The 23,810-nt window shown below is 43.4% G+C and overlaps 1 protein-coding gene across 1 annotated transcript in view; it reads left to right on the top strand.

The window, feature by feature from the left end:
• The window catches only part of elapor1 (endosome-lysosome associated apoptosis and autophagy regulator 1), a 119,635-nt gene that overhangs the window by 40,316 nt on the left and 55,509 nt on the right, over window positions 1-23,810 (top strand). The window contains exons 4-6 of the mRNA XM_080210019.1: window positions 1,283-1,430; window positions 7,451-7,534; window positions 18,191-18,296. Coding sequence (XP_080066145.1) covers window positions 1,283-1,430; window positions 7,451-7,534; window positions 18,191-18,296 — 338 coding nt within the window. The remainder of the gene's footprint in view (window positions 1-1,282; window positions 1,431-7,450; window positions 7,535-18,190; window positions 18,297-23,810) is intronic.

Consider the following 23,810-nt stretch of genomic DNA (forward strand, 5'->3'; position numbering starts at 1 on the left):
CAAAACCAGAAAATCCTGCCCAAAGTCAACGGACTTTTGCATGGTTCACCTCTCCGCCCTCTACGATTCCTGTGGCAGATGGAATGGGAAAATTGCCCCATTCAGATTTTGGGTATCAACTAAGAAAACAATTCGATTTGAGGATGTGGTGCCATATGTTGCTGAATAGCTTTCTACATCATGAAAGCTCATTCATGAATAATGACTTGATAAGATACTGAACAGTGACTAGTACTGGTGGAATATTACCCCAACAAGAATCAACACCTTTAGTGGGAGAGAGGAATGAAAAAGCCTGGTGAAAAACTGGTTCGAGGCAGCACAGTGACACAAGGGTTGACACTGCTGCCTCACAGATCCAGGGACCCCGCGTTCAATTCCAGACTTGCCTGGAGTTTGCATATGTTCCCCGTGGGTTTCCTCTGGGTGCTCCGATTTCCTCCTATAGTTCAAAGATCATAGTATAGAATCTCTGCAGTACAGAAGGAGGCCATTTGGCCCATCAAAGCTGCAACGACAACAAATCCACCCTATCCCAGTAACCCTATATATTTATCCTGTTAATCCTCCTGACACTAGGCTCAATTTAGCATGGCCAATCAACCTAACCCGCACATCTCTGGAGTGTGGGAGGAAACTGGAGCACCCGGAGGAAACCCATGTAGACACAGGAAGAATGTGCAAACTCCATGCAGACAGTGACCCAAGCTGAGAATTGAACCTGAGTCCCTGGCACTGTGCGACAGCGACACCATTAAGATGTGCAGACTAGGTAGACAGGCCATGCTAAATTTCCACTTATTGTCCCGAGATGTGTAGGTCAGTCGATTAGCCAGAGTAAATGTGTGAGATTATGAGGATATAGTGTGGGAAAGGGCCTGGATAAGATTCTAGGTGCAACCTCGATGGGCTGAATGGCCTCATTCTGCACTGCAGGGATCCTATGATTCTATGATGAAAAAGAGAAAGAACAAGTGTTTTTTAAACTGAGTGCCTCTCCCTATCCTCAAAAGAATCAATTAACAAAAACCCCAGTATCTAAGCAGAGACATGGATAGGGATAAAAGTTACTCCTGCCTTCGGAAAAAGTGTGCTATAGTTGCCATTTATGACAATCGCTTCTGTATTCACAGTCTGCACGTACATCAGTATAATTGTCAGTACGCGTTTGTTTGATTGCACAGATAATGCAGTTCACAGATTTGTCAGTCATTGTTTGCAGCCTGCAACGGGATAGATCAACGTTAAACTGGAAATGAACTTCTCTGTGTATTTTTGATAGGTCAAAATGGAGAGCTAAAGGTGATTTCATAGCATCCAATAGCGATGAGTGCACAGCTACTCTGATGTATGCGGTGAACCTGAAACAATCAGGCAGCGTCTCATTTGAATACCAATATCCAGACACCAACTTATACTTTGAATTTTTTGTAAGTAATAACAGCCATCTGTTCAACAATGGCATTGACATTTTATTTGTGCAATGCCGATTTCTATGAATGTACCTCTAGAACAGAAAATGACTACCGTTGTTCACAGAACCTGTACAGCTGTTTTCATGGCCCTTCACAAGAGAATAAATGGAGGTTTACAGCATGGAAACTTGTCCATGCCACGACTTCATTCGGAAAGGAAATTTGTAGCATTTGAAACAATATTATTGTTGTCCTAATAAAGTAATATTAATTATATAAGAACAGTCAAAATAGGCACGTTACCTATTTGACCCATCAAAGTTTGTCCAGTGTTTTGTTTTATTCATTTGTGGGATATGGGCATTGCTGGCTGGCAGCATTTATTGCCCATCCCAAGTTGCCCTTGTTCAGGCTTTGGAGTCACACGTAGGCCAGAACAATTAAGGATAGTAGATTTCCTACCCTAAAGGACGTTAATGAACCACACGGATTTTTCCAACAATTGACAATGGTTTACAGTCACCAGTGGATTCTTAATTCCAGATAGAACATAGAACATAGAACATAGAACACTACAGCACAAACAGGCCCTTCGGCCCACAAGTTGCGCCGACCACATCACCTACCAACCTACAGACCTATCTATAACCCTCAATCTCATTAAACCCCATATACTCATCCAGAAGTCTTTTAAAAGACCCCAGCGAGTTCGCCTCCACCACCACTGACGGCAGCCGATTCCATTCACTCACCACCCTCTGAGTGAAAAACTTACCCCTAACATCACTTCTGAACCTCCCTCCCCGCACCTTAAATCTGTGTCCTCTCGTAGCGACCATTTCAAACCGGGGAAATAGCCTCTGAGAGTCCACCCTATCTATTCCTCTCAACATTTTGTAAACTTCTATCAGGTCGCCTCTCAACCTTCGTCTCTCCAGGGAAAAGAGTCCCAGCTCCCTCAACCTAACTTCATAAGGCATGCCTCCCAGTCCAGGCAACATCCTTGTAAATCTCCTCTGCACCCTTTCAATAGCTTCTACATCTTTCCTATAGTGAGGCGACCAGAACTGCGCACAATACTCCAAATGAGGCCTGACAAGGGTCTTATAAAGTTCCAGCATTACCTCCCGACTCCTAAACTCAATCCCTCGATTAATGAAGGCCAGTACACCATACGCCTTCTTGACCACCTCCTCCACCTGCGAGGCCGATTTAAGAGTCCTGTGGACCCGGACCCCAAGATCCTTCTGCTCCTCAACACTACTCAGACTTCTGCCCTTAATAGTGTACTCGTTCATCCCGTTGGTTCTGCCAAAATGGATATTTTTTATTGAATTTAACTCCCACCATCTGCCGTTGTGGGATTCAAACCCAGGTCCCCAGAACATTAGTTTCTAGATTAATAATTTAATAACAGTACCACTAGGCCATCACCTCCTCTTATTATCTTAATTCTCCCAACCCAGCATCCAATTGCATTTTGAAACAAAAGCTGAAGAGAAATCAGGCATATTTTATTGAAGCTACAGCTTCTTTCACTTCTTTCTGGACAATGCATCTATGAAGCACCAAGGAATCCTAATAAAACTGAAATCATTGGAGATCAGTGGGCGTGGAGGTCAGGGGTGGGAGGGGGGTAAACGGCAAGTGGTGAGTAATCCTCTGCACTGTCTGAAGCAATACTTCACACAAAGGCTAAATTCAATCATCTCAGCCCAAGACATCATGGTTGGAGTGCTCATGGCATGTTCCTGGAAGCATGTTCCTGGAACCATCAGTGAAAGTAATATTAGAATCACAGAATCAACAGTGCAGAAGGAGGCCATTTGGCCCATCGAACCTACACTGACAACAATCCCACCCAGGCCTTATTCCCATAACCTCATATATTTACCCCCCTAATCCTCCAACACTAAGAGTCAATTTAGTATGGCCAATCAATCGGACCCACACATCTTTGGACTGTGGGAGGAAACCGGAGCACCCAGAGGAAACCCACACAGACACAGGGAAAATATGCAAATTCCACACAGCAAATCAACACAGGCCAGAATTGAACCCAGTTCCCTGGTGCTGTGAGGCAGCAATGCTCACCATTGTGCCACTGTGCCACATTCACGTTTCACATTCCCAACTGCTCCCAGTTAAGAATGTGAAAATGCTGTAAATTTCAAATGAGTTCATTTTCATTTTCTACACAGTAGCAATCATTCCAGCCTGCCTCAGGAAAAAAAGGTAATTTTGGTTGCATGGTCTGCAAGGTACTATTTATCCCACTTAAACTCCCATCAATTATTACAATTTGAGCCAATTTCCAATACTCTTTGCTCTCTGGAAAAGCTAGATTCAGTAAAAAGTCTCACAACCCTGGGTTAAAATCCAACAGGTTTATTTGGTAGCACGAGCTTTTGGAGCACTGCCCCTTCTTCAGGTGAGTGGGAGTTGTGTTCACAAACAGGGCATATATAGACAGAAACTCAATTTATAAGATAATGGTTAGAATGTTAGTCTTTGCAGATAATCAAGTCTTAAAGGTACAGACAATGTGAGCGAAGAGAGGGTTAAGCACAGGTTAAAAAGGTGTGTATTGTCTCCAGCCAGGATAGTGAGATTTTGCAAGCCCAGGTAAGTCGTGGGGGTTACAGATAATGTGACATGAACCCAAGATCCCAGTTGAGGTCATCCTCATGTGTGCGGAACTTGGCTATCAGTTTCTGCTCAGTGATTCTGCGTTGTGTGTTGTGAAGGCCACCTTGGAGAATGCTTACCCAAAGATCAGAGGCTGCATGCCCATGACTGCTGAAGTGTTCTCCAACAGGAAGAGAACATTCCTGCCTGGTTATTGTTGAGCAACGTTCATTCATACATTGTCATAGCATCTGCTTGGTCTCTCCAATGTACCATGCCTCGGGACATCCTCTCCTGCAGTGTATTAGGTAGACAACGTTGGTCGAGTATGTACTGTGTACCTGGTGGATAGTATTCTCACATGAGATAATGGCATCCGTGTCGGTGATCCGGCATGTCTTGCAGAGGTTGCTGTGGCAGGGTTGTGTGGTGTCGTGGTCACTGTTCTCCTGAAGGCTGGGTAGTTTGCTGCGGACAATGATCTGTTTGAGGATGTGCGGTTGTTTGAAGCAAAAAGTGGGGGTGTGGGGATGGCCTTGGCGACTTGTTTGAAACAAGAAGTGGGGGTGTGGGGATGACCTTGGCGAGATGACATGTTGAAGGCTCCAGAGAAGATGTCGTAGCTTCTCCGTTCTTGGGAATTACTGGACTACGAAGGGTATTCTGTGCGCCATGTCTCGTGTTTCTCTTCTGAGGACGTTGGTGCGGTTTCTCGCAAAAGTGCATCGGAACTGTTGATCGATGATTTGAGCACCATATCCTGTTCTTATGAGGGTGTCTTTCAGCGTCTGTAGGTGTCTGCTGTGATCCTCCTCATCAGAGAAGATAAATAAATAATAGATGCTTCAACATCTTCTCTGGAGCCTTCAATATGTCATCAATGAAGATGATCATCTCGCCAAGGCCATTCCCACACCCCCACTTCTTGCCTTCAAACAACCTCGCAAACTCAAACAGACCATTGTCCACTGTAAACTACCCAGCCTTCAGGAGAACAGTGACCAAGACACCACACAACCCTGTCACAGCAGCCTCTGCAAAACATGCTGGATCATTGACACAGATGACATCATCTCACGTGAGAACGCCATCCGCCAAGTACACTGTATATACTTGCGACTCGGCCAATGTTGTCTACCTGATACGCTGCAGGAACAGATGTCCCGAGGCATGGTACATGGGTGAGACCATGCAGATGCTACGACAACAGATGAATGAACACTGTTCAACAATCACCAGGCAGGAGTGTTCTCTTCCTGTTGGGGAACACTTCAAAAGTCACGGGCAGTCTCTGATCTGCGGGTAAGCGTTCTCCAAGACAGCTTTCACGAAACCAGACAACACAGAGTTGCTGAGCAGAAACTGATAGCTAAGTTCCACATGTATGAGGATGGCTCAACCAGGATCTGGGTTCATGTCACACCATCACACGACTTGCCTGGGCTTGCAAAATCTCATTGACTGTCCTAGCTGGAGACAATACACATCCCTTTAAGCTGTGCTTAACCCTCTATCCACTCACATTTAAGAATTGATTTCCTGTAAAGAGTTGGATTCCAACCATTATCTTGTAAATTGAGTTTGTGTCTATATATGCCCTGTTTTGAACACAACTTCCACTCACCTGATGAAGGGGCAGTGCTCTGAAAGCTTGTGCTACCAAATAAACCTGTTGGACTTTAACCTGGTGTTGTGAGACTTCTTACTGTGCTCACCCCAGTCCAACGCCACCATCTCCACATTAAAGCTAGATTGTCAGACTTCAAATGCTCAATATCTGGGTCAGTGATGCTGCAGAGTAAACATTGATTCATTTCTAAAGCTTATGCAGGCATGAAATGATTTGCTTGGGGATATGTAATAGAAATAAGATAGTATGCATCATATTGTTTCTTGCGTGCTATACAGACAAAGCATACTGTTCGTAGAGAAGGAAATGAGGAAGTGCAAAATGTAGTGATACAGTCATAGCCAGGGTGTAGAGAAAGATCAACTTAATGCAAGGTAGGTCCATTCAAAAGTCTGATGGCAATGGGGAAGAAGCTGTTCTTGAGTCGGTTGTATGTGCGCTCAGACTTTTGTACCTTTTCCCAAACGGAAGAAAGTGGAAGAGAGAATGTCCAGGGTGCATGGGGTCCCTAATTATGCTGGCTGCTTTGCCAAGGCAGCGGAAATGTAGACAGAGTCAATGGTTGGGAGGCTGGTTTGCGTGATAGGTGTTGCCTGTTGAGTATTTACAAAGCTGGAGTTCTCCAGTTGAAGATCAAACTCGGGAATGTCTTCATCAGCAGGGAATCTATAAAACACAAGTTACCAGCATCCAGTATTGAATGTTCACGAATTATGACATTGGCAAAAAAATAGAGGCTTTGAGTAAGAATTTGGCATGGCTGTGCACTTGTCTTTTTGTTAATTGACATATTTCTTTTCTCGTCATTCTCCAAGTCACTTCTTAATTCCCCACATTTAGATAAGTATGATGGTTTATGTGATTCACAAAAAAGCAAATATTGAGAACATTCAGCAGGTCAGTTGACACCTATGGAGATAATAGACTAGATTCTCCAACGTTGCTTGCAGCTGGGGTTCTCCAGTCCCGCTGCAGTGAATGGAGATTTGGCTAAGCGTCAAAATCTCCGTTCTCGCTGGCAGCGCTGGTGGGGCATGAATAATCGGTGAATTCTGGTCAACAGCTAGATTGACATTTCAGATGTGGACTACAGACGCAATTCATGTGCTGTGTATTTCCAGCATTCTCTGCTTTTGTTTCAGATTCCTAGCAGTTCTTTGCTTTTCCCAAAGTTTATTGTCAATTGCATTGATGCCACCCAGAGGCAAGATTGTCACGTTCCAGAAATTGTTTGATAACATAGTGATTTCCAGCACTCTGCTGCCTAATTCTGTTCTGTAAGACATATATTCAGTTAACATTGCTGCTGAATTACTTTATTAAGTTCCTGCTGCAGTGAAATATTAAACTTTATGCAGAAATAATATGCAATTAATAAGTGAAAAAGTCTGATGGCAGATGGATATAAACATGGTCCATTTGTGATCTCCAGTTTGAAAACCTATGAGTAGATATAAAATATCAATAGAAACTTGAGGCTGCTTAGATATTCATGTGTAAACTAATGTGTTACAGTGAAAGAAAAATGAAAAGTGGGATAATGTCAAAAACAGCATTAGAAAAGCCTCCAAGTCAGTGCAACTCACCAAAACCCAATGGAAATGATCACATTTGTCAACATCAATGGAAGGTTTTGCAAGGGGAATGAGCATCTTTACCCTTTTAACAACTCCCAGTGTTTTGCAAAAGCAAAAATTGGTGTTGACGAGGGAAACAATAGTTAGGATCGTTCGCTATAGTAAGACCCAAGCTAAATATACTAATGCTTTCTCCACAGGTTCAGAACGATCAGTGCCAAGCAATGGGCAGTGAATCAAAATGGATAAGAAGAACAGAAAGAAATGAATGGGATCATCATACAGTAGGTGTTGTGGTCTGAAAATTATGCTCCAATATTTTCAGCCCCTGTTCTTGGCCCTCCACGTGGCATTATAGTTTTCACAAATATTCCCTGGCGATGGAAACTCCGCATAATGCTCTAACACAAACAAGCTGACCAGCAGCAGTAACTTTGGTTGAATTGTAACCTGAAATATCTATACAGGCGATGCATCACACTTAAGATCAATAGGAAGATGATGTATATTACTCCCTTATGTCTATAGCTGTTGGTTGACACTGAAAGATCTTTTTGCTACAGTAAAAGGAAAATATCTGTTTAATATTATGAAACATTGTCCCTTGCATTAAAACATGAGAAATAAGTTCTTCCAATTTTGACCTCTTGTGTATTCACCAGCTCCTTTGCCTCACCATTGGCAATCATGCCTTCAGTCTTAGTATTGAATTCTCTCCCCTCTTTTTTTGCCTTTCCACCTCTCTCCATTTTTAAGATTGTGCTGAAAACCTCTTTGACATTTGACCAACTGTCCTAATGTCAGCTTCTTTGGATCAGTGCCAATTTCTGTCTGATGTTGCTGGTAAAACAACATGGGACATTTAAAAGGCATTGAAGGTGCTATATAATGCAAATTATTATTGCAGTAAACACGAGAAAGATGCAGGCCGAAGTTTTACTGTCCCGCTTGTCACAGGAATTGGAGCAGCTGCAAGGCAGGTCATGGAAAGGTCTGTTGACTTTGAGTGGGATTTTATGGTTTCCGGACAAGCAAGGCTATAAAATTCTGCCTGCAGTGTTGAATACAGGATGTTCACTCTTTGCACAGAAGGAACCATTGTTAGCTCCAGAACTGCGATCTTTCTCTGCTAAGGCACTCATCCGCTCTCGGCATCTTGTTGAAGAGCCACAGTTGCCAAATGCAAAGCGTGTCTGGAGATGAGAGTTGGTCATTCAGGAGGAATTGTGCCATCAGTTGCACTTGCATGTTTAATAAGGAAAGTGCTTGATGGGCCAGAAGATTATGATCCGAAGGCCAAAGAAGTAAATAAAAAAAAGGATTAGAAAGCAAACAAAAGAATCAAATTCAAAAACCAACAGGGCACATCTCACTGATCATGGATGGAGACAAGTGGGGCGAGGTTCTGCAGCAACCAGCCGCATGTTTCCCGCCAACGGGAGCTGGCACATTGTTCGCTAACGGCAGGATTCTCTGGTCCCGCTGCTCTCAATAGGAATTCTCATCTCCGTCACCCCACGCTGGCAGGAAACTTGCAGAGCGAGTGTGCTGCCAGCGGGACTGGAGAATCCTCCTGGTATGAACAGCTGGAGAATTCCGTCCATGGTGTTTGGAAATTTGGGGTTCAGTATGATGGTCACCCTCCTTTATTTTCTTGGATCCAAGTGATTAATTCTTGTTGAAATTTTTAGGTTTTTACAGTTGTATTTTCATTTTAGAAAGAATCAGTATTCCCCCTCTTTCAGCCTGCAAGTGTAATGTATGCAGGTTTGATGTTGGAAGCAGATTGTGCAACATCAGTACCAGGTCAAGTTTCTCTGTCCACTGTTTCTGACACTTTGGGCCCGATTTCACCATTTTTGTTCTAAGTGCTGAATCTGGGCACAATTCAGATCCGACTTGGAAATCTGCTCTCAGGCACCCCCGTACGCACTCAGCCTATAAAAAAAAGTTGCGAGTCTGAATTGTGCTGTGGGCAGGGCTTTTCGCACCCGAAACACTGCAGCTTTGATCGGAGTTTTGAACTGTGCATGCACAGTGAGAAAAAAAACTTTGCAAAAAACGCGCCCCTGTCACATCGCTCCTGGGCCACAAGAAGTGGATAAAGCGGCCTGGGAACAAAAAGCAGTAGTGATGGCCCCCACAGATATCACCCCACCCCTGCAACTTAACTTTCCCCTTATCCAACCAACACCCCCACTACCCAGACTGATCACAACCCCCTCGCCCCCCTGCCGATTGCCCGCAGAGTGACAGCAGACTCCCCCTGCTCCCTGCCACCAGAGGTCCATCTGGCCTCCCTCCCAGTCCCATCAGGGAGCATTCGGGCCTCCCTCCTCTCTCCCTGCCCCCACCAAAGAATGATTGGGCTTCCCTCCCCCATCAAAGAACGATCTGGCCTCCCTGCCCCCCCTCCTCCTCCCACCCCCCACCAATGATCCATTTGGCCTCCCTCCCCCCAACCACCCCCCACCAGAGAATGATCTGGCCTCCCCCTCCCCATTCTCCCCAACCACAGATCCATCTGGCCCTCCTCCGTCCTCCCCCTGCCAAGGAATGATCGGGTCCTCCCTCACCCTCCCCATTCTCTGGCCTCCCTTACCAGAGAATGAACTGGCCCCTCTTCCTCCCCCCACCACCAGAGAACAATCGGGCCTCCCCCCCCCCCACCCCCCCCACCAGAGAATGATCTGGCCTCCCCTCTCCCTTCCCCCCCACCAGAGAACGATCGGGCCTCCCTGCCCCCCCTCCTCCTCCCACCCCCCACCAATGATCCATTTGGCCTCCCTCCCCCCAACCACCCCCCACCAGAGAACGATCTGGCCTCCCCCTCCCCCTTCTCCCCGACCACAGATCCATCTGGCCCTCCTCCGTCCTCCCCCTGCCAAGGAATGATCGGGTCCTCCCTCACCCTCCCCCCACCAGAGATACATCTGACTTGCTTCCCTCCTCCCTCCCCCCCACCAGAGAATGATCGAACTTCCCTCCTCCCTCCCACCACCAGAGAATGATCGGGCCTCCCTCTTGCTTCTCCCCCCACTGCCACCAGAGAATGACCTGGCCCACCTCCTTCCCCCCCACCTCCCCTCTCCCCGCCACTGATCTGAGTCAGAGAGCCGTTGGAAGCTCTGAACTTACCTCTTCAGAAGCTGGAGCGCGCGTAACAGGCCTTTGCCGAGCATGTCTGTTTCGTGCCGAATCTGGATGCATGAACGTGATGGTAAAGGGGAAATACTGGTAAAGTTGGGTGGGCAGCCCATTAAGTTAATATAAATGCCTAAGAATGCATTTAAATCGCTGTTGCACCCATTTCTGGCACAGTTCAGATCGCGGCCATTTTCGGGTCTAGGTAAATTGGGCATTTGTGCGGACGCTGGCACAGATTACGCTAATGGCCTCATGCCCAAGTTTTTGCACCTGTTTTTGGTAAAATGGGGCCCTTTATTTGAAATACTCCTTTTTGGTTGAAATATTGGAAATTATATACAGTCGTGAACATTTGTTTTATACTGTGCACTTTCAACCTGATGCTTCTTATTACCATGTAGGTAAATATATAATACAGTTTTTCTATTTTGGAATTACTATTTTTGCATTCGTATAAACATAAAAGTAAGTTTAGAAAAAGAAATGAAGAAAATGTCAGGGCAGCACGGTGGTACACAGCATCAGGTTCAATTCTAGCCATGGGTCACTGTCTGTATGGAGTTTGCATGTTCTCCCCGTGTCTGCATGAGTTTCTTCCGGGTATTCTGGTTTCCTCCCACAGTCCAAAGGTGCGCAGATTAGGTGGATGTTCAGTTGGAAATTGGGTACAGATTTGATGGGCTGAATGACCTCCCTCTGCACTGTGGGGATCCTATGATTCTATGCAATATAAAGAAAAGAAAGAAAATAATAGCAGCTTGAATTTATATAGCCTCCGAATTGTAGTAACAGTGTCCTAAGCTGCTTCACAAGATCAAAAATGTACACTGAGGAATATTTGTAGATGAGCAAAGATATAGTCAAAGAGAGAGTTTTTGATGAGGCTTCTGAGATGACCAGAGTACAAATAAGCATGGGTCATAGTGCGGTCAGCAGAGTTGTGGCACTTATATCATTTAGCTTCAGTTATAGGAATAGAATGTAGAGTTCAATGTTCCTGAAAGGTCAAGAGTGCAAATAATTTTCATAGAATCCCTACAGTGCAGAAAGGAAGTCATTTGGCCCATAAAATCTGCACCCACTTTCCGACTGAGCACTCCACCCAAGCCCTATCCCCACAACCCCTCATATTTGCCCCACTAATCCCCCTAACCTACACATCTTGGGACACTAAGGAGCAATTTAGCATGGCCAATCCACCTAATCTGCATACTTTTGGACTGTGGAAGGAAACCAGAGCATGTGAAGGAAACCCACGCAGACACAGGGAGAACATACAAACTCCGCACTGTGACTCAAGCTGGGAATCACACCCGGGCCTCTGGCGCTGTGAGGCAGCAATGCTAACTACTGCGCCACCATGCTTGGAAGCTCCGCATCAGGGAATTGAACCCTAGTCTCCCGCGTCATAGGCAGGGATACTAACCTCTATACTAATGAGGAAGCTGCTGTAAAACAGACACTGCCATCATGCTGCTATGGAGCTTGGCAACTCTCTGTTGGGGAATTGAACTCCAGTCTCCCATGTGACAGAGGAGGATAATAACCTCTACACTAACAGGGATTTTTTAACAAGTTTTGTAACTGTTGAGGATGTCAAGAGTGGCAAAATGGCTGTAGTAAGCACTCACATTAGTGAAAGTTAGCCTGGGGAGATTGAAATAGCGTGGAACTTATAATAACTCCAGGAGGCAGCTGTAAAGGAACAGTGCTTTATTGCATAAAATAAAGAAAAACCACAAGCCTGGGGTGAACATAAACAGATCCCAACCGGGGCAATGCTCCAATGGACCCACTCAGGGGCCTGCTTTATCCAGGGTCCCTGTATGAGCTCCACCTGGTGAGGTAATTACCAATCCCCAGGGAGCTCAGCGAGTCCTACAGGGAGGTCAATCAGTGATTGCCAATGCAAATCCTGGGGGGATTATCACTGGAGTATTTCATTAGAGTGCTCCAGAATGAATGATTAGAATTAATAAAGATTCTATGATCAAGGGCTCTTTGACCCATTAGTAAAAGTAGGAGGAGAGGAGATGTGAAGGAATGTGGAATTGGAATAGCAGAGGTCGCATGTTGATGGGTAAGATTGGAAGATTTCAGAGAGAAAGGATTGTGGAGGAACTTAATTTTGAATGGATGCTGTGAATGATGTGCAGAAAATGGAACCGATTGAAGAAACCGTACAAAGTTCAATAGCTCTCTGAAGCCATCATTTGTTTCAGGTGGACTGCGATTTTTATCACCCAAGATCACAAACCACATAACAAAGTAATCCAAAGTTATTGCAAGGTAAAACTATGTCAAGGTACACCTTCATTTCCCCTTCACTTAAGCAACACACCAATGTATATATGCCACATTGTTCTATTTAAATCATCTCTGAAGTACCAGTTTACTTCCTGCCCTCGATAAACAGCTAAAAAAAAACTATTAAAAGAAAGGCACTTTATGAATAAACTGGAAGGGTATAACCATGGATATAGTGTCCATTGTGCACCAACTGTCAATGGCCAAGATGATGGTATTGGAATAAAGGATATATTCCACTGCAGGCCACCACAAGGCATATGGCTAGTCCGGACATTAGAAGGTGCATTATGGTCCCTCCGACTGTGATCAAGAATATGCTCTCCTGATTTCTAGATGCTGCTAGCCTGCATTCAGAGAACAGTCACCAACTGCTCAAAAGCTCCAATCACTGTAATTTAATTTGCTGTCATGCAAATCTTGGGTATAGAGATCAAAGATCCCACAGCGGAGACAATGCTGGAGTTAGGATAGATAAGGGTGTTGGTTCTCTGGACAGATCAACACTGAGTCTTTTTGTTATATTCCCTGCACTACTTAGATGTTAGTAATTGCACAGAATCAGGCAGTCCCCTCAAGTGTAGACTTAGTCTTAATGATCAGAAAATCATAGAAGCATGAATTCCTCAAGTATGTGTTCTGCTGACAGAATGGAATCATAAAGTTGTTGCATTTTGTGCCCAACATATAATTTCAGTAGGTACTTCTATCATGGCAGATTTCCTAACTATTTTTTAATTGCTCAATAACTTAATAATATGGGAGATTGCTGACTGACTGTGGGAGGTGGTGTTCAAGGGTGGCCTGGTGGCACAGTAGTTAGCACTGCTGCCTCACAGCAAGAAGTCTCACAACACCAGGTTGAAGTCCAACAGGATTATTTGGTAGCACAAGCTTTTGGAGTGTCACTCCTTCTTCAGGTGAGTGAGGAGTTGTGTTCACAAACAGGGCATGTATAGACACAAACTCAATTTATAAGATAATGGTTGAAATCTGAGTCTTTACTGGTAATCAAGTCTTAAAGATACAGACAATGTGAGTGGAGAGAGGGTTAAGCACAGGTTAAAGAGGTGTGTATTGTCTCCAGCCAGGACAGTTAGTGAGATTTTGCGAGCTCTGACAAGTTGTGGGGGTTACAGATAGTGTGACACGAACCCAAGATCCCGGCTGAGGCCATCCTCATGTGTGTGGAACTTGGCTATCAGTTTCTGCTCAGCGATTCTGTGTTATCATGTGTCGTGAAGGCCACTTGGAGAACGCTTACCCGAAGATCGGAGGCTGAATGCCCGTGACTGCTGAAGTGTGCCCCGACAGGAAGAGAACACTCCTGTCAGGCGATTACTGAGTGGTGTTCATTCATCTGTTGTTGTAGCGTCCGCATGGTATCCCCAGTGTACCATGCCTTGGGACATCCTTTCCTGCAGCGTATCAGGTAGACAACGTTTGCCGAGTCACAAGAGTATGTACTGTGTACCTGGTGGATAATGTTCTTGCGTGAGATGACGGCATCCATGTCAATGGTTGTTGTGGCAGAGTTGTGTGGTGTTGTGGCCATTGTTCTCCTGAAGGCTGAGTAGTTTGCTGCGGACAATGGTCTGTTTGAGGTTGTGAGGTTGTTTGAAGGCAAGAAGTGGGGGTGTGGGGGGATGGCCTTGGCAAGATGTTTGTCTTCATTGATGACATGTTGAAGGCTCCGGAGAAGATGTCATAGTTTCTCCACTCCAGGGAAGCACTGGACGACGAAGGGTACTCTGTCTGCCATGTCCCATGTTTGTCTTCTGAGGAGGATGGTGCAGTTTTTTTGCTGTGCTAAGTTGGAACTTAGTTGAGTGCCACACTGTGTTCTTATGAGGGTGTCTTTCAGTGTCTGTAGGTGCCTGAGCAGATCCTGTGTATACGGAGGGCTTGTCCATAGGGGACAGCATCTTTAACATGTTTGGAGTGGAAGCTGGAGAAGTGGAACATCATGAGATTATCCGTGGGCTTGCGGTACAGTAAGTTGCTGAGGTGACCGTCCTTGATGGAGGTACGTGTGTCCAAGAATGCAACCAAGTTTGGAGAGTAGTCCATGGTGAGTCTGATGGCGGGATGGAACTTGTTGATGTCATTATATAGTTGTTTCAGTGATTGTTCACAATGAGTCCAAAGGAAGAAAATATCATTGATTTATCTAGTGTATAGCGTTGGTTGAAGGTCCTGTGCTGTGAAGAGGTCTTGTTCGAACCTGTGCATGAAGGTGATGGCACATTGAGGTGCGTATTTGGTCCTCATGGCTGTTCCATGTGTCTGGATGGAGAACTGGACGTTGTGGTCCAGGATGAAGCAGATGAGTTGTAGAATTGCAACTGGAGATTGGTAGTTGTCGGCATTGAGTACTGAGGTATTTGCAGCAATGCCATCATTGTGGGCAATGCTGGTATAGAGTGCCAAGATGTCCATTGTGACGAGTTGCGCTCCTGGTTCAACTGCTCAGTGTATGCTGAGTTGCTGTTGCAAGTCTGTAGTATCGCGACAGAAGCAGGGGTTTCTTTGTACAATGGATTTCAGGATGCCCTTGACATAGCTGGAGAGGTTCTTACACAGGGTCTCATTGCCTCATACTTGACTGCTGTGTTTATTGGCCTTGTGCATCTTCGAGGCAGTAGAGATCTCCAATGTGGGGAGTACATGGGATGAGAGCACGGAGGGTGCTCTGAAAATCCAGATCAAAGGTCTTGATCAGTCTGTTGAGTTGAGAGGTGTATTCTTTGGTCAGATTTGCGGGTAACACTGCCTCACAGTGCCAGGAACCCGGGTTCAATTCCAGCTTTGGGTGAATGTGTGGAATTTAGAGTTTGCATGTTCTCCCTGTATCAGTGTGGCTTTCCTCCCACAGTCCAAAGGTAAGTAGGGCAGATGGATTGGCCATGTTAAATTGTCCCTTAGTATCCAATGTAGATTATCAGGGTTACAAGGATGGGGTGCGCCTGCTGCAGACTCCATGGGCCAAATGGTCTCCTTCTGCAATGTAGGGATTCTATTATGATTTTGCCACCTTCTCCCAGACATTTCTCACGATGCTCCTGTGAGCTTCGAGGAAGACAATCATTCCGCTCCATCTTCATCCGCAGCACCTCAAATGTTGCATCCTCAAGTAGATAGTTCTCTCCAATGCTTCCTGCTTTCTATTTGCCAACCAAGAAATTTGGTATTTTGCAAGGGTTGTTTGCAGTTTCCCCTGGTCAATGTGAGGGGGAGGGTTGTGGGGAATGATGGGGGTGGGGTGGGGGGGGGGTGATGTGTAACCATTTCATATTTTGGGGGAGGATTGTCTGTCACAGAGCCTGGAAATCAGGCCACTCTTAGCGGGCCTGGTCGGGGGGTTGCTCGAAAGAGCTGATCTGCATCTTTCAGCTAGGTGAATCCCCCCTCCCCTGACAGACACTGCCAACGCCAGCTGGAAACACTCCCACTGGCATGGGGCACTTAGCCTCAAAAGGGGAGAATCGGGCCCAGTGATTTTTCTCTACGCCTGAGTCAATTTGCACAAAAAGGATGATGATCCGTTAACCCTGAGGAATTGCAGCAATCAACTTCGTAGGCAAGATTTGCAGCACTTGAGTAGATGACATATGGCGTTGCTCGCACTGAATCACCAGAACATGTGTCCTGTTACCATGGTTCCCATTTAGCATTCTGTTTGTGCATGGTGTTCAAAGATTTCTGCACTTTTCATTTTCAAAGCCTGTTGTGGGATAATTTTACGAAGCAGCAGAGAAGGTAATTATCGTGTGGCGCTTTTTAAGTTGTTGGGGGAATGTGCGGAAATCTGTTCCATTTTCCTCCCATCTACTTCAAAAAATAAGACGGTTACTAAACATTGTACATTTGTACTTTGTCTTCCTTATCTCATTGGAGATGGAAGCTTAAGTAAATGGATAAATATCCAAAACCAGTCTGGATGAACAGGTTTAAAAAACAAGAGAAGAGTTTCGCATCCAGTAGTTATTCACATTGCCTCTGGTCTTTTTGAGCTTAGTACAAAACAAGCAAGTTATTGCTACTGAACAGTTCTTTACCAAAAGGTTGTTTTTAAGCCTAGTTTTGGCCAGTGAGACTGCTAAGTGCTCATTGGCAAAAGCTATTAATCTTAATGATTGTTAAATAGTACCAGTTGAATTGCAGTCAATATTTACTGTCATAAAACTAAATACTTTATTGTCTTTTGGAAAAGCTGCCAATACAGGAAATGTATAACCTGATGCACATGAGTTCATTCTCCGTTTCACTTTTGCAAAATCGTTTCCCCCTTTTTATAGTCATAAGCCATTTTATAATTTGAGAGACGGGATGGACTAACTTGTATTACAAGTCCTGTTTGTAAGTTCATCACAAGTTAATATATGAGATTAGTTCAGCGTTAAAGCATCTTTGTTTTCAAGTCTTTACTTGCCAATTAAAGTGATACAGCTCGGGTCAGAAGCAGGAATGGGGGATAGTCCACAACTTTGTATTTAAACTGTAAAATATTTACCTTTCACAGTATTAAGCTACTTCTCTTTTTTGGGATTTTAAGTACACATTGAGTCAAATTAATAGCTGAATTATTGCACCCTTTAAAGAAGAGCAAACATTTTACAATGTTTTTTTACACATATTGAAAGCCAACACATTTCAGCACATCCATGGATAACAGTGGTGATGTTGGGTGGCATGGTGGAACAGTGATTGCCACACAGCGTCAGGGACCCATGTTTGATTCCCGGCTTGGGTCACTGTCTATATGGTGTTTGCGTGTTCTCCCTGTGTCTGCATGGGTTTCCTCCGGGTGCTCTGGTTTCCTCCCACGGTCCAAAGACGTACTGGTTATGTGCATTGGCCGTGTTAAATTCTCCTTCAGTGTACCCAAACAGGCACTGGAGTGTGGCAACTAGGGGATTTTTACAGTAATTTCATTGCAGTGTTAACGTAAGCCTTACTTGTGACACTAATAAGTAAACTTTAAACTTTGTAAGGCTGCTCTGCAACAGACATTACCCCAAAAATCAAAGATCACTTGTCATCATCAGAATACTTTTGCACACAGAATTTAGTTATTGAATGCTGGAACTTTACTCTTCTTTCCTCATTTTTATTGTTATGAAACTACTGCCTGCAGTTAATCTCACTTCATTCTGCTCCCATGTCCGGTTGGGATTAACATCCGTTGCAAGATTGGTATTGATATAAGGTCATAATGACTTCACTGCAAACCCACACCTATAGCGTAACTGTAAGTAGTTCTGAAGTCAACTGAAATCATTGGACTGGAAATTTTTAGTAATGAAGGCTGATCTACAGTACCCATTTTATACCCAATTGGCACAATGAAAGTCTGACCCTATATACTTCAATCACAGTATCCATGACATTGTTATCTGATCTGCATAAATCTTGTCCTTTCTATGTTCAGAATCTTGTGCTGGGGTTCTTTCCAGATGTGGTAACGTGCTCTTTTTCTTCAAAAGGTGCAGCTGAATCATGGCAATAATGTCTTGTACTGGCGGACAACAGGCTTTTTAATGGGAATGCAAGTGCTAAAGCCCGCTCTCATCAGAAACATTTTAATCACAGGTACATTGAAAGCTAGACTGAATCAATGTAACAGCCTATTTAAATGTAAATGTTTCATGATGCAAACAATTCCTTGAAACTGATTGCTATATGATTTTGTGAGAAAATGTCTGGGAGGAAATGGGTGGAAGTAATAAGTCAGAAAGCAATCTAATTTGCTTCAAGCTGCTTGTTCTGGTTACCCGAAAACCTCAAGTGTATTTACATGTCTATCTCTCGGTAATCTATTAATATGTATTTTATGGATACAATCACATAGTGGTTATGAACAAGAAAGCCCACAGGGCGTGAATCCTAAATTGAATTGAATCAACTTACGAGTTGGCACCAAGAAAACAAAATGACCATAAAAGCTGCCTGATTGTTCTTGTTAGAAACCCCATAAATTCACCAATGCCCTTCAGGTAAATGAACCTGCCTTTTCCTTCCAGACCTGCATCCAAACTGTGGGATTAAATTCAATTTTGATATGCAGTGCAGAATGGGGGTACGTACTTTACCCCATTTTCCTTTGCTTTGAAGTCAATGGCAAGGAAAATATCATGGATTGTGTAACAGGCAGCTGATCTGTTCGTTTTATTGTGCGCCCTCATCCAAGCAGATATTTACCTCCTATCTGGGTAATGCCAATGAAGAGAATTTCCTTGATCACCTGGGCACTGCAAACATTTGACAATTGGGCAGACTGGAGTATGCATGTAAGAAGGAGTCCCTCTGGATAATGCAATATTTGCAACAACCAAATGAACCAGGGTGCCTTGACGCATTCCCTTTTGTTGCCTCCCACAAGAGACATGCAAGCCTCTTTGTTAACATCAGTTGTATCTCAATTGTCACCACCAACTTCGCACAGCAACAAAAGATGGGTAATAATGATGACCTCACTGGTGTTTATCACCTCCGAAGAATAATTTTTATTTAAGTTTAAAGTTTATTATTGTCACAAGTAAGCTTACATTAATGAAGCTACTGTGAAAATCCCCTTGTCGCCACACTCCGGTGCCTGTTCAGGTACACTGAAGGAGAATTTAACAAGGCTGATCCACCCAACCAGCATGTCTTTTGGACTGTGGGAGGAAACCGGAGCACCCGGGGGAAATGCACACAGGAACAGGGAGAACATGCAGACTCCGCACAGGCAGTGACTCAAGCTGGGAATCGAACCTGGGTTCCTGGAGCCGTGAGGCAGCAGTGCTAACCACTATGCCACTATGCTGCCCACAAAACAAATAAGACATAAAGGTACTTTAGTGATCGGAAAGGTCATTGAATGTTATAAGCAATGAACATCCATCTCTAACTCTGTTAGTGAGTATAATCAAGCTTCTACAAATAGTCTGGCATGGCATTATGTGGCTGTATTGTGTGAAGGTTTATGAATAAAGACCAGACCTTTTAATCTAGTAATGACCTGCTCAAAGAGCTTTTTGTAAAGACAGTTATTGTGCACTGATCCCTCATACCATTTTTCAGTGGTTTAGGGTCTTAATCTCCAGTCACTGGAACTTCATTGTGTTTGATGGTGCCTTTTTCCCATAAACAACACGGCCGTCAGCTGCAGCATGAACCCAGGTTCCCAGTGAAAGCCCTGCATCACAGGTGTTTTTGACGTGAGATCCCCTGACTAGCAGAAAGGTACTATATATGGAATTTTTTGCAGTATTACTGGGTCACCCTGTTCCTTAAACAGAGTAACAGATTACTGGAGCAAACAGATTCTGTGATGTGTCTGAAATGATAGGAGGAAGGATTAAACGACTTTGGAAAATATTCAATGAGAACTGAAATCCCCCCTTGTTTGAAAGGTTTTGATAATGTTTTTAATTAACCTTCATAACAGATTTTTCCGATATTTCACGTTATGAGGGTAGAATGTGGCATTCGTCTAAAATGATTTTTAAACTTTCTGAATGACCAAATAGAATTTTGTTGCAGTGACAACCTATTACTTTCTAATCATTATTTTTGTATGTTTGGTGCTGCACGTGCACACTTTGTATTCTTTCACATGGGGAAATTATTGGTGTCACACTGAATAGGCTCAACTTTTTTAAAAATACAAATGCTGTTTATTTTGTGCACTATTTGCCTTGGTGCGGTTTTGTATTATTCGTAATAATATGAATCTTTCTGCAGTCCACCATTTTCAATCAAGATGGTCCAATACCTCATGAAGCAAAGCTAAATTACTTTGATAGATGAGTATTAAATATGTACAACCATAAACCACTCCCAGTCTAAAGTAAATTTGAAGTTTATTTATTAGTCACAAGTAAGACTTACGTTAAGATTGCAATACAGTTATTGTAAAAATCCCCTAGTCGCCGCGGTCCGGTGCCTGTTCGGGTCAATGCACCTAACCAGCATGTCTTTCAGAATGTGGGAGGAAGTCGGAGCACCCAGAGAAAACCCACGTAGACCAGGGGAGAACGTGCAGATTCCACACAAATAGTGACCCAAGCCGGGAATCGGACCCGGGTCCTTGGCACTGTGAAGCAGCAATGCTAACCATTGTGCTACCATGCTGCTTCCTATATTGGAATATTCTTTTCCTACATAATAGTTACCATCTATTTTTAAATGTAGCATAATACATGACAGTATTGAGACTAAAACTTACTTTAAGATGTGTGGAACATGGTTTTCCCTTCAATTCTTTGTAAGATTTTTTGGAGTACAACCATGTACATTGATGTTTAAATGAATTGACCTTCTGAAACTTTGCACACCCAGAATCATTTATAGACCTTGCAGTTCTATCAAAGCACTGTTCAGCTATGCTATTATCATTTATTTGCATTTTAGATACAATGGCATCTCCAAGGGATAAAGATTCACCCTTAAGTTGATTTTTTTTATGATCTTATTTTTCTCCAATCCAACCTATAAGAACTTCCCCCATCCACCCAATCAGCCTTCCTTTCTGATATCATTGGTTTATGCTGGAGTATGATGACATGAATGATTTTAGACTTCTGGGATTTAATCCAAATGGCCACTCTTCACATGTAAGGCAAGATGGTCTGTGTTAGCGCAATATTAAACTATGGTGTTATCGACAACTGAAACTGATTCTATCCTCACCTGGCACACAATTCCAAAAGCACAATCATGATCTATAGGAGGAAGCCTGGCTTTCATTTTGAAGGGATTAAAAAATAATAATTGTAACTGCTGTACATCATCAGTATCTGAGACTAGTCAGCTGAGTAATGACTGAGGATCAGAGCAGGGAAGTTCCTGCCTTTGTTTTTCTAATTTATCATGGACAAAATGGTTCATTTACTCTTTAATCTAAAGTAACTTAAACAAGTATTGGTCACGTAAAATGGGGAGAATCCTGTGGTCAAAGACCATGTACATACCAATGACATAGGGAAAATGAGTATAGAGGTTCTGTTCAGGCAGTTTGAGGAGTTGGGCACTAAATTAGAAATCAGAACCCCCAAGGTTATAATCTCTGGATTATTAGCTGAGGCACGTACAACTTGGCAAAGGGTACATACAATTAGAGAGCTGAATACGTGACTCAAAGACTGGTGTGAGAGAAGTGAGTTTCAGTTCATGGGGCACTGGCAACAGTAATGGCATAAGTGGGGGTTGTACTTTTGGGATGGCCTACATCTGAACTGTGCTGGGACCAGTATGCTTAGCGACCGCATAACCAGGGAAGTAGAGAGGTCTTTAAATGAAATAGTGAGGGTAAGAGTTTACTTGCATGGAAAGTTAGGAGGTCAAAGTTAAAGAAAGTAGGAGTACAGGTTAGTAATGAGTCTGAATGTCAACAGAAAGCAAAAGATAGCAATAGATCATATGAAAGCCATATTGCACCAAGGACTCATAACAAAGGAAGGAAATTGGATAATAAAACAAACTTAAAGGCTTTGTGTCTGAATGCATAAATGAAGTTAGTGAGTTAACAGCACAAATTGAGAAAAATGGGTATAATTTAGTTTCAGTTACTGAAATGTGGTTGCAGGGATGTGAATCCCCACTGAAATGTGGGGATTGAATGTTCAAGGGTACTCAATATTTCAGCAGTATAGGCAGGAAGGAAAAGAAGAAATCTTATGGGCCAAATGCGGGCAATTAGGACTAGCTTAGGGATTTTAAAAAAAGGATGGCATGGACAACTTAGGCCGAAGGGTTTGTTTCCATTCTGTAAATCTCTATGAGTCTATAACTATATTACTCTATCAACGCTGTAGTGAGAAATTATATAGGCACTGGAATCCAAGGCATAGAATCCATCTGGATAGAAATAAGAAATACTAAGGGAAAGAAGTCCTTGGTGAGAGTAATCTGTAGGTCCCCAAATTCTAGTTCTATAGTGGCACACATATAAACTAAGAAATACTGAGGACTTATAAGAAAGGTACGGCAATAATCATGGGTGATTTTGACATGCATATTGACTGGAATAATTAAATTGACAAAGCTAGCCTTGAGGGAGAGTTCATTGAATGTATTAGAGATTTTTGGAGCAGTATGTTATGGAACCAACCAGTGAGCAGTATTAGTATTATGTAATGATGCAGGGCAAACAAATGATTTCATAGTTAAGGATCCTCTAGGAAATAGTGATCATAGCATGCCAGAATTTCAAATTCAATTTGAGGGCAAAAAACTGGGGTCTCACACTAGCATTCTGGATTTAAACAAAATAAATTATGTAGGCGCAAGGACAGTTTGGTCCTAATGGACTGGGCAGGAAGACTACAAGGTAGGACAGTTGATATACAGTGGCACATATTTAAGGAGATATTCAAGTCTGCCTAAATAAAATATATTCCCAAGAGGAGGAAAGGTAGTAAGAAGGGGGAAAGACTTTCATGGCCAAGCAAGGAGATTAAGGATAATGTAAAAACAAAAACTAAGACCAACCATATTCCAGTAGCAGACAGGAAGAATGGGAAGCTTTTAAAGATCAACAAAGGGTCATTAAAAAAGTAATAAAAAGAGCAAATTATCAAAGAAAACTAGTGCAAATGTAAAACAAACAATAGAAGTTTCTACAAGTATATAAAGAGGAAGAGAGTGGCTAAATTGAATGTTGGTCCCTTGGAAGTTGAGGCTGGGGAGTTAATAGTGGGGAATACAGAAATGGCTGAGACACTAAATCAATATTTTGCCCCAGTTTTCATGGCAGATGTTGCAAGTATTATCCCAATAGTAACAGAAAAAGCAGAGGTTATAGAAAGGGAGGAACTTAGAACTATCATCATCACCAGGGCAAAAGTACTGAGCAAAGTAATGGGATTGAAGGCAGGCATGTCCCAGGGCCTGATGTCTACATCCTAGTGTCTCAAATGAAATGGCACTGGAGATAGTGAATCTATTGCTTACAATATTCCAAAATTCCCTGGATACGGGAATGGTTCCGGTGGACTGGAAAAAACTGTAGGAAACTGTAGGGTGATTAGTTTAACATCTGGGCTGGAATTTTCTAACCATTCACTCCTGCCAGTGCTGCAAGCAAAGGCGGAGAATTTAGCATTCAGCCAATTCTCCTTT

Source organism: Carcharhinus amblyrhynchos, chromosome 22, assembly GCF_965287045.1.
Source record: "Carcharhinus amblyrhynchos chromosome 22, sCarAmb.v2.hapA, whole genome shotgun sequence".
Lineage (NCBI taxonomy): Eukaryota > Metazoa > Chordata > Chondrichthyes > Carcharhiniformes > Carcharhinidae > Carcharhinus > Carcharhinus amblyrhynchos.